The following is a 10,385-nucleotide window of genomic DNA, read 5'->3' on the forward strand; positions in this document are numbered from 1 at the left end:
AAAAAAAAAAAAAAAAAAAGCCCCTGAAAAAACTATCAAAAACATTATCCTTTTTCATTCAGTTGCCATATATACTATTAAATTTTTACAATTACTGATCAAAAAATTTTTTGCTTTTATTGTGTTCTTTCACTAAATAGTTAACAAAATGGGAACAGAAAACCTCAATTGTTTCTTTATAAGCTGCCTTTCATTATAGCATTTATGAAATACTGTCAGTCACTAAAATATGACGTGACATTGGTAAATATTCTATTTTGAAATAGTTTTATAACTTGGTATTATAACTGCATTATGACAACAGTTGGATTTTATTCTTTCATTTTCTCCAGTTACTATTATTTCCTTTTCATTTTTACTGTTGTAAAGTTAGTCTGAAATACCCAAAATACCAACACTTAAACAGTTTAGAGCACTCTCATTTCTTCTTTCTAAATTAATTTGAATTTATTGTCTTATGTAATCTGCCTATTTTAAACCAATAGATTTACATGCCAAGTAGAAAGAAGAAATCCCAAAGTTAAACAGTCTGCAAACATTTGTATTAGATTGTTAAAAGATGTTTTTAAAGACTAAATTGTTAAAAAATGGTGACATGAAGACAAGAATAGTGTCATATTCTTAAACTTCTTCATTATTTGCACATAAATGCATTGATTTGTGTACAGTTTCTTTTTTTTTTTTAATGAATCAGGCCCAGGCATATATTTATAAAAAATCTTACTTGGGAGCATGAAGATGGGATTCACTTATTTGCATTAATTTTACTTTGGCAAGTAAAGCAGTGATTATAATCTGTGTAAGAGTTTTATCACCTATGCCCTTTGTCCCTCTTTTTTCTTTAGAGTCTAGATTATAATATAGCAAAAGAGAGATACAGATATATTTTTTCTTTTATTATCAAGAAACTATTTTCCCAAAGGAAAAATGGAAGTTGACACAATGATCTGCAGTTAGAGAATTGACTTTAGTCTGTCACTTGGGGGAGCTGCTTGAAATGAATGTTCCATGTTATTTTCTTTTAGTTCTGGTAGGTTTTAGATTTTAGAATTTTTGATTAACTCTTTTTTGTAAATAGGGCACAGTTTTTGCCTTTTCAACATGCCATTCCTTGTGGATATCTTTAAACATCATCAGAGGGCAGATATGAATCATTTTTTCCCATTTATCTCCTTAAATATTATAAGATTATCCTGGTATGTATCTGCTTCGTGAACATTGAAGATCTTTTTCTAGGTCCTCCACAGCCTGTGAATCCCCTTAGACCTTGCAAGCATAGTGAGCGGAGAAGAAGATCTCAGCGGTTAGCCACCCTACCCATGCCTGATGGTTCTGTAGAAAAGGGTTCTTCTCCCTCTCCAGCCACTGATGGGAAAGTATTCTCCATCAGTTCTCAGAATCAGCAAGAGTCTTCTGTACCAGAGGGTAATGTATATTGATTTCCTACAGAACAAAACAAGAGCTAGATTATGAGAATATTATAAAATTTCTGCTTTTTTCCTTCTTACATATTTTACAATTATAAGCACTTCATTTACTCTACAAATATGTATTGAGTGCCTTCTTTGTGCCAGGCACTGTTTAATGTATGCACCCCTATTCCACATTGATAGTACCAGGGCCAGTTTATCTGTGCTGATTTTATGCCACCTTTTTTGTTTTGTGTAGTGCCTGAAGTTGCGCGTTTACCACTTGAGAAGCTGGGACCCTGTCTCCCGCTCGACCTGAGTCATGGTTCAGAAACTGCAACAGCACTAGCCCCAGATTGCACTTACCATAATGAATGTCCCAAGGCAGAAAAGGAAGATGCACAAATGCTTACCCACCCTTCCAAAGCAGTTCCTGATGGGAGAGGAGCTCCAGCAGCAGCAGGTAAGAAGGCGCTTTCTGAGGAGCTAGGCTTCCTGCTTTGATGATGAACTCTATTATTCTAGTTAATATGCAGTTTCTTTTATAAATACTATTAGGTAATACATGTGGAGCATAAAGCTTCTGTTATTTTTAAAGTTCTCTTGAGTGATCATTTTCCTTGGACAGCCAACCTTGTCAGTAATTTGTTTCCTTCTCCCTGTATTTTTACATCCTTATTTCTATGAAATAGCATGACAGCTGAACAAAATTTTGGGAATTCTTCCATTTGAAGCTGGAAAATACTTTTTTAATTTTTATTTTTATATTTTTGGCACTGGGGATTGAACTCAGTACCTTGTACATGCAAGGCAAGGGAAATAATGTAATCATTGGTTTGAGGATTATGCACCTGTATCTTAAATATAATCCCTAATTTGTGAGAATCCCCCAGATTGAATGTAATTTGTTGTAACATTATTTGAGGAGTCCCGTATGTAAAGTCAACTGTACTTAACACATTTTTGGATGACTTTTTTAGTGTGTGTGTAATCTCAAATCATATTTGGAGCTTTTTTTATTAAATTGAATTTTTAAATCTAACAGAAGGTTCATATTTCCATGTAGTTGCATTATTTAGAAGTTTTATAGAATTATAACTATCTAAAGAGTATATATAATTAAAAACGAGTAAATAGTGACTCCAAATGCCTTTCTAGGAAGTTACTAATTAGGAATTGGATAGGTGAAAGAGGGCTACATTGAATCATTCCTGAAATGGAGAAGAACATAAAGTAATTTGTTGATTTGCAGCCAGATGTAGTAACAATTATGTATAATAACACATTCCCTGAAATCACTTCCACTCCTTGCATGAAGCATGAAGTAGAGCTCACTCTTTTCTGGTTATGGAATGTAGGGAAATAATGGGATAGAGGTAGCTTAAAATGTACTTATTTTTAGTTTACTGCCTTAAATTTCATATTCCTTCTTTCATTGTAAAAATGTTATTACTATTATTTTCATAGTTATCTACAGTTCCATTTTTTTTCCTGTATTGTTTGAGGTTATTTTATGCATTTTAATTTCCCTTAATATTGTCTTTTTATTTATTTATTTTTTAATGCTATCTGAAGATTTGTAGGTTTTGAAACATTTCTTATAGTTCTCAATTCTGATTCATTGTCTTTAGACACTGTATAAGCCTGATCCTTTCTTAGGATAACTATTTTTCTTTCACCTTTTCCCACAGATTTCTAAATTATTACTAACTTTTTGAGATATTCTTCCTAATGAAGGTCTTATGTATTTCTTTGACAATCTGAAATCTCTTTATTATACTGAATATAAGAAAAATATATTAAAATTATGATGTATATTCATTGGAAAAATTATTTTTAGACATGCATGTGAAAATATATTTCTTTAAGATACATATATTTGAATTCTAGTAATCAGACTGAAATACAGATCAATGTAAGTGGCTATTGTTAGCTAGTTTATATATCATAAAATATCAAAGATTGGGCATGAAGCCCTTTACCCAGGTATTAGTGCTCCTAACCAGAGTTTTGCCTGAGAGTCTTTTCCCTGGAATTTCAAGTGTATTTGTAGAGATGTGACTGACTGCCTTGGGGATGTGGTTCTTGTGACTCACAATGGTTAGAGTTTACTGAGTTGGAGGGGAGTACCCAGCAGTCTTTCTCTTTTTAAATATGAGCCATAGATATTGTAGAAGTAAAAGTAGTAAGGCACAGAAATTGGAAAGGGAAATGTAGAGAGAACTTTGCATTTCTCATACAGTGATACTGTAGCTATATCTGCAAGAGGAGGATCCCTTGGGTGTGAGGAGCATAACAGCTGTACAGTGTTTGGTAGCCTTCATTGTTTTCAGTAGCAAATGCATGGGTTTAAATGTTAACTACTTAGGAGAGGGCTTTATGCAGTATTTGAAGTGGGAGAGGTAAAATCTATTTATTTATTTCTATCACCTCTTTCAATTTTTTACTTTTGTGGGAAAATGGAATTCAGGTCACATTCCACCTGGACATTATTTAATTAAAACCTTGACATCCTGTTTTGCTCATGTTGAAATTCTAAGCAGTTGCAGCTCTGAATGTCTGTGCCGCCTCTTCCATCTACACTGTTCTGCAGTATGTTCAGACTTCTTCCTAAGTTGTCTTACGTGTAGAGTATTAAATGCTAGGTCTTTATTTCTTCGTTATGTGTGTGTGTGTATGTATGTATGTATGTAGTACATACCATATGTACATATATTAAGCATTATATATGTGTAATATGTACAGGTATATATGTGTATTTAATTCATTGATATGCATCTTAATTATAAAAGTAAATTTCGTTACTGTTAAAATTGAAAATTTCTGCAGAAGGCATGCATCAGTGGCATCAGTGGCATTTTATGGGTTATTTTTGTTGATTTGAAACTCTTAGGGAGCTTAAGTGATGAGAATATTGTTGTTAATTGAGAAACAGTTTAGCAGACTTAGGCTTTTATGTTTTTGTGTGCAGGATATGTGAAGAGGGCTCAGTTAAGTAGTGATGCTGAAAGGTCGATGAAGTTATCCGAAGAACCCAACTACTGTCTATGCCTGTCTGTGACAGGTGGCTTTCCCAGTAGATAACAGTGAGCCTGCACTAACTGACCTGCCTTGTTCCACTGGGACAGATGTTAACATGACTAACCAAGGTTAATATTTTTACTGCCCACATTAGCAGAAAAAATAACTGCTGCATTTATAAAGAAATACAAATGGTGGTCTTTGTTTTCATTTATTGTCAAAATGCTTTGTCTGAGGGAGCCAACCCTTGATGTACGTCTGCAGCTTCAAAAAACTTAGTTCACTTTCTTTAGTATCTGGGAATGTAAAGTAGATCAAGCCTTTTAAAAAGCTCTTTGAAAAAGATCTTCTCCTGTCTTTCAGGGGCCTTAGACTAATAATTACCATTGTTCCTTGACAAAATTCTGTCTTAAGGCAGGGAATCCAATCTGCCCAAAATGTAGAATCTGTCCTCCAGAAACTTAAAATCTAGAAGGGATACAAAGCTAATATCTGAAATATAAGTACAGATAAGAATAACTATTTTAATATAAAATATAAGTCCCTGAAGAGGTATAGAATGCTGCTGGGTGCCAAGGAAGACAAGATTACCCCATGGGATCCCAGGCAGAGAAAGAGTTAGCTTTGTAGGTGGTCCTAGCCAGGCTGGCAGGCTAGGCTCTTAGGAAAGCTAAGGGACAGCTACCCATCTTCTTTCTTTTCACTTATTTTCAACAAAATTTAAAAAATAACCCTGCTTGAAATTCAGCTTTTCATCTGTATGCAGAGATTGTAGCAGGTAAATTTAATTTAGTTTTAGATGAACTTCATTAAGCTTTGTTTCACTGTAATTCAGTCACATTTTGAATTAGTTTTTTTTGTTAAAGATTGCATGGGCTGGGGATTTAGCTGGGCTTGGGGATTTAGCTCAGCGGTTCGGTGGCCTGCCTCGCAAGCCCAAGGACCGGAGTTTGAACCCTGGCACCAAAAAAAAAAAAAAAAAAAGATTGCAAATATACATGACAAGAAAAGAAGATACTAAATAAAAATGTCAAATATACATATATATGAAAGTAAAAAAAGAATATGAAATAAACAAAAATTTATGCAACACAGACTGATAATCCAAATACATTATTAGTTTGATACCATCTTCAAACATTATATGTTCTTTTTAATTTTTTTGCATAATATTTTTGAAATAATGTATTTACAAATAAAACAAAGTTACATATTATAGTTGAGAAACTGTCCTCAAAATTTTATGATTTATAAACTCCTTGGTTTTATTAATTTGATAAATATCATATGCTTGTTGATTGTATCACTTACATTTTCTAACAAAACTTCCCACAGAAAAGAAATATACTTATATTTGAAATCCAAAAACAACTAAAAGAGTTCACATTTTTGAAATCAGATTTTTCTGTTTCTATTTTATTATATCCTATACTTATTTTTATTATATTTTTATAAGCATAATGATAGAATTTAACACCAATACATATGTAATATTCTTCCCAAACAAATGACTATGAATTAAATCAAGCATGTAATTTAGAGAAATCGTAAGGTTGGCAGAGAAACTATCGATATGCCAAATGTGCAAAATCCTACCATATTCATGACCATGTTTCTCAATAGTGTACACATATGTGTAAAAACATACCCCCCCACATATACACAATGCATATTTTCTACAATACAATATATACTTTGGTATAATAAAACAGTGCAGTGATGTGTAGAATGTTTGTGATTTGTGTGATTTGAGAAAAACAACATCTTTGAGGCAGTTGGAGAATTTATAGTATGTACCAGATACTGAATGATATTAATGATTTATTATCCATTTATTTAAATATAGCTATGATAAAATTTACTTAATTAATATTCATTATCAGTAGAAAATAGGTACAAAGATATATTGATAATATAATAAAATTTGTCTTAACAAATTTCCAACCAAATAAGCTGTAGTGACAGAAAAGGAAGTTTGCAGAAGGCAGAGATGAGAGAGTAGAATGACGGATGGACCTTAATACTTTTCATACTACTCATATATAAAGATTTCATAAATTCTCAAATGAAAAAGCAAAGAAAATGAGAACCAAAATAATTTTTCAATTTGGTAGACCAACATATAAAGATAAAGATTAATGTGTTGATAAATTTTAAAAATATGAAATGTAAAGCCTGAGATTTAGCTCAGTAGTGCTGTACCTGCCTAGCCAAAACAATGTGCTGAGTTTAATCCCTAGCACCAGGGAAAGAAAAAGAAAAAAGAAAAGAAAAAAAAAAGAGAGAGAGAGAGAGAGAGAGAGAGAGAGAATTGAAAATAAATTATTTGTTATCTCTTCCTCTTGAAATGTTTCCTTCACAAGAATGTAGTGGCCTTTGTCTCTTTCAATCAGTTTAGGTTTGAAATTTACTTTGTGAATAAGATTGCTACCCCTGCTTTTTCTGGGCTCCTGTTGCATGAAGAAGTTTTCCGTCTTTTCACTTTCACTCTATTGGCTTCCTTTTGCACTAGGTGTGTTTCTTTTATACAACATATTATTGGATTTTGCTTCTTAATCCATTCTGCCAGTCTATTTCTCTTGTTTGGTGAATTGAGGCCATTGATATTGATGGTTATAACTGATACATACTAACTTACTATTGTCATGTTTTTTTCGCCTTCTCCTTTTAGTTTCTTACCTTGCCTATTTGATTTGCTCTGTTGGGCCTCATTGTGTTGTTACCTTCATTGTCTTTTTCTAGGATATTGTTTAGAATTCCTTGAAGTGTTGGTTTGGTATTCATGAAGTTTCTCAGGTGTTGTCATGGAAGTATCTTATTTCCCCATCCATTTTGAAAGAAAGTTTTGCAGGCTACATCAGTCTAGGTTGGAGGATGTTTTCTTTTAGAACTTGAAAAGTCTCATGCCAGGCTCTCCTTAACCTAAGAGTTTGTGTTGAAAAGTCTGCTGTGATTCTGATGGGCTTTCCTTTGCATGTGATTTGTTTCTTATCTTACTGCTTGTAATATTTTGTTCTTCTGTTGGGTTTCTGGGATCTTGATTATTATATGTCTAGGTGTAGATTTTTTTTGATCACGGCTAGTTGGAGTCCTATATGCCTTACTTATCTGTATGTCAAATTCTTCCCCTTTGTTTGGGAAGTTTTCTATAATTAATTCTGTGAACAGCTTTTTAAAGTCATCTGTATTTTCTCCTGCTACTTCTTGGATTCCTATCAGTCTTATGTTACTCTTCTTTGCATCATCTAAGAGTTGTTGGATCAATTTCTCATGATCCCCTACTGTTTTTAAGAGACCTCTCTTTTCATGGTCACTGACTGCAGTTTTATCTTCTATATCTGAGATTCTATCTTCGGACTCTTTTATTCTGTTGCAAACACTCTCAATGGAGTTTTTAATCTCCTGGATATCTCTAGAATCTGCCCTCTAGATTCCATTTCTTTTTTATATTGGGCATTTATTGTTTTCAATTCTTTCTTATGCTGGGCATTCATGGCTTCTATCATGGTCCTGAGCTCATCTATTTTCCCCTCAGTTTCTGTTCTAGAGTCTCGAATTATAACTTTCTTTTTGCTCGTCATCTCTATGTTTATCTGGGAAATTACTTCTGTTTTAAATTTCTCTAGAGCCTGATTGATCAGTTTTGTTACTTCCTGTGCTTTGAGTTCAGGGTGTCCTGATGGTTCACTGTCAGACTCTTCATCCTCATTTGCCCCACTGTTTGCCATTGGTGAACTGGAAGTCTGTCTTTGTGTCTTGCTTAAGCGTTTCCTCATTTTTACCATTGTTGGGTTGTCCTTAGTTTAACCTTTAGGTTATTACTTAAATCTTCCTGATATAGTTGGGCTTCAGTGCATGGGTCTCTAATGACTCATAGACATTCTCATTTTCATAGTACCGAAGAAAACAGCTCATTGAATCAATCACAATCCTTTATCCTAATTGATACAATCAGCACCACAATATGATCAAGCACAACTTGCAAATTAACCACTTGTGGTAGTCATCAGTCTATCACCTTCAAACCATGTGAATTAAATTAAAATCAAGAAGCAGTCCAAAATATGTTTGCAGTGAATAAACTTTTCAATAAGGATATTTACCACTTAGGATGGGGGCTTAAGACAGAGTTAGGACAAGAGGAGTAGATAAGTAAAAGAATTAGAGAAGGTTTCACATGAAGCCAGAAGACATAGAATGACCACACAATCATCTGGAAACTGTTAAATTCAAAAGGGATAAACATAATAGAAGTATAATAACCCTTGGGTGAGGTAGAATGACATAAGAAAAGAACATAAAGAAAAGAGAAAAAAATGATAAAAGAAGAAATCTGAGTTAGGACAGGAGCAGAAACAAAAAGGGAGATGAGGGATAATGTGGTGGAGCAAGAGACTGAGTTGGAGAAAGAGGACAGAAAAAAAAAAAGAATTTGCAGAGTGGAATGAAAAAAAGAAAGAAAAAATGAGTTTGAAGGGCCTCTTTCAGACTATATCACTGCTGTCATAATATGCAACACGTGCTGCCATGTGCAGAGCCAAGTCCCCTGATCTCAGCTAGCTGGTGGCAGAACCCTACGACACAGACTGAGCTCAGGCTGCAAGGCCCAGACTTAGTTCCCTGACCTCCTGAAGGGTTGAACTCTACTCAGTTCTACTACAGGTTTCCCCCACCCCTTCTTTAAAGATGTTAAAAGTTGGGAGCACCGGAAAATAACCTTTATGACCACCTCTGCCTCTACAGAGTAGGTCTAAAAACTGGCACAATCAGGAGGTCTGAAAGTGCGAGGGGGGGTTGGGGGAGTTCAGGGGCGCCTGCGGGGCTACCTTCCTGTTGCTGAAGATGGTGGTGGCACCTGCAAGGGAGAACGCGGCCCAGCAGGCCCTCTGGTGCTGAAGATGGCAGCAGCAGTGTCGGCAGGGGAGGTCGCAGAGCAGGCCCTCCTGGTGCTGAAGATGGCGGCAATGGCACTGGCAGGGGAAAGAGCAGCCGAGCAGGCCCTCTGGCGCTGAAGATGGCGGGGGCGCCCACTTATCTGTTTCTGAGAGAAGAATGTTGTTACTATACAAACAATATTTAAAGAATCATTAGATAAATTAATAGATTGTATTTGACTGCTAAGAGAAGAGTTTGGTACTGAGGACCCTACATTCAATTTTTTGAATCAGTTTTTGAATGAAATGTAAATATAAGTAAATATATATATATGAAAGTTTCTTATACTTAAAATAGTTGTACTGTTCTTAGTGAATCCTCTGTAGATAATTCCTGAATCATTTGATTGGTTAATACAACAATTTTATCACTGAGGAAAACCAGAGTTAGGTCATGAGGTTGGTCTGAGTTAGTAAAACAAAAAAGCATGACAGAAAGTCTGCTACTCGGACTGGCTTTAAAAAGGCCTTCCCCCAGCATTTAATGTCAAAAATAATACATTTACTGTATAAAACCCTTTTGGTTTCAAATTATTCCTTTTTGTTTTCTGGAATTTCTCTAAACAAGACTACAATTGAAGACTCTAGCCTTACTCTATCCCCTCAGCAAATGTTCATGGCTTCCCCAGAGCCTGGTGTCTCCATGGAGCCTTAGGGATTGCATCCTTTTTAGCCAGCAGCATTTGAGATGCTCACTGTAGGGGCAGGGGCTTGAGAAATCACTCTGTGTTACTGATTTTGAAATTGTGTATAAGGGAGTGTGATTCAGAAATACCATTATTATTAAATGTGGCTCTTTTTTTTTTTGCATTTTGTTTTTGTATTAGGCTGTCACATAATAGTTTATTTGAAGAAAATGTTCTTTTGATAACATTTAGTTTAAAAGTTACTATTCTATAGTGCTTAACTTTTCAAATTCTAGAAGAGTGAAGTAACAGCAATCTAGTAAATTTCTTTTTTTTTTCTTTTTAATATGTTTACATGTCATGAGGCTCATCCTCCTGCCTTCTTTTTTTTTTTT

At 34.5% G+C, this 10,385-nt stretch overlaps 1 protein-coding gene across 2 annotated transcripts in view; it reads left to right on the plus strand.

Moving 5' to 3' along the window:
- Nucleotides 1-10,385, plus strand: part of Phf20l1 (PHD finger protein 20 like 1) — a 68,577-nt gene that overhangs the window by 35,411 nt on the left and 22,781 nt on the right. For both annotated transcript variants that reach the window (XM_010629583.3, XM_010629584.3), the window contains 2 exons: nt 1,237-1,425; nt 1,669-1,872. In XM_010629583.3, the coding sequence (XP_010627885.1) occupies nt 1,237-1,425; nt 1,669-1,872 (393 nt within the window). The remainder of the gene's footprint in view (nt 1-1,236; nt 1,426-1,668; nt 1,873-10,385) is intronic.

The sequence above is a fragment of the Fukomys damarensis genome, unplaced genomic scaffold (assembly GCF_012274545.1).
Source record: "Fukomys damarensis isolate Sample0158 unplaced genomic scaffold, DMR_v1.0_HiC HiC_scaffold_5, whole genome shotgun sequence".
Taxonomy (NCBI): Eukaryota; Metazoa; Chordata; class Mammalia; order Rodentia; family Bathyergidae; genus Fukomys; species Fukomys damarensis.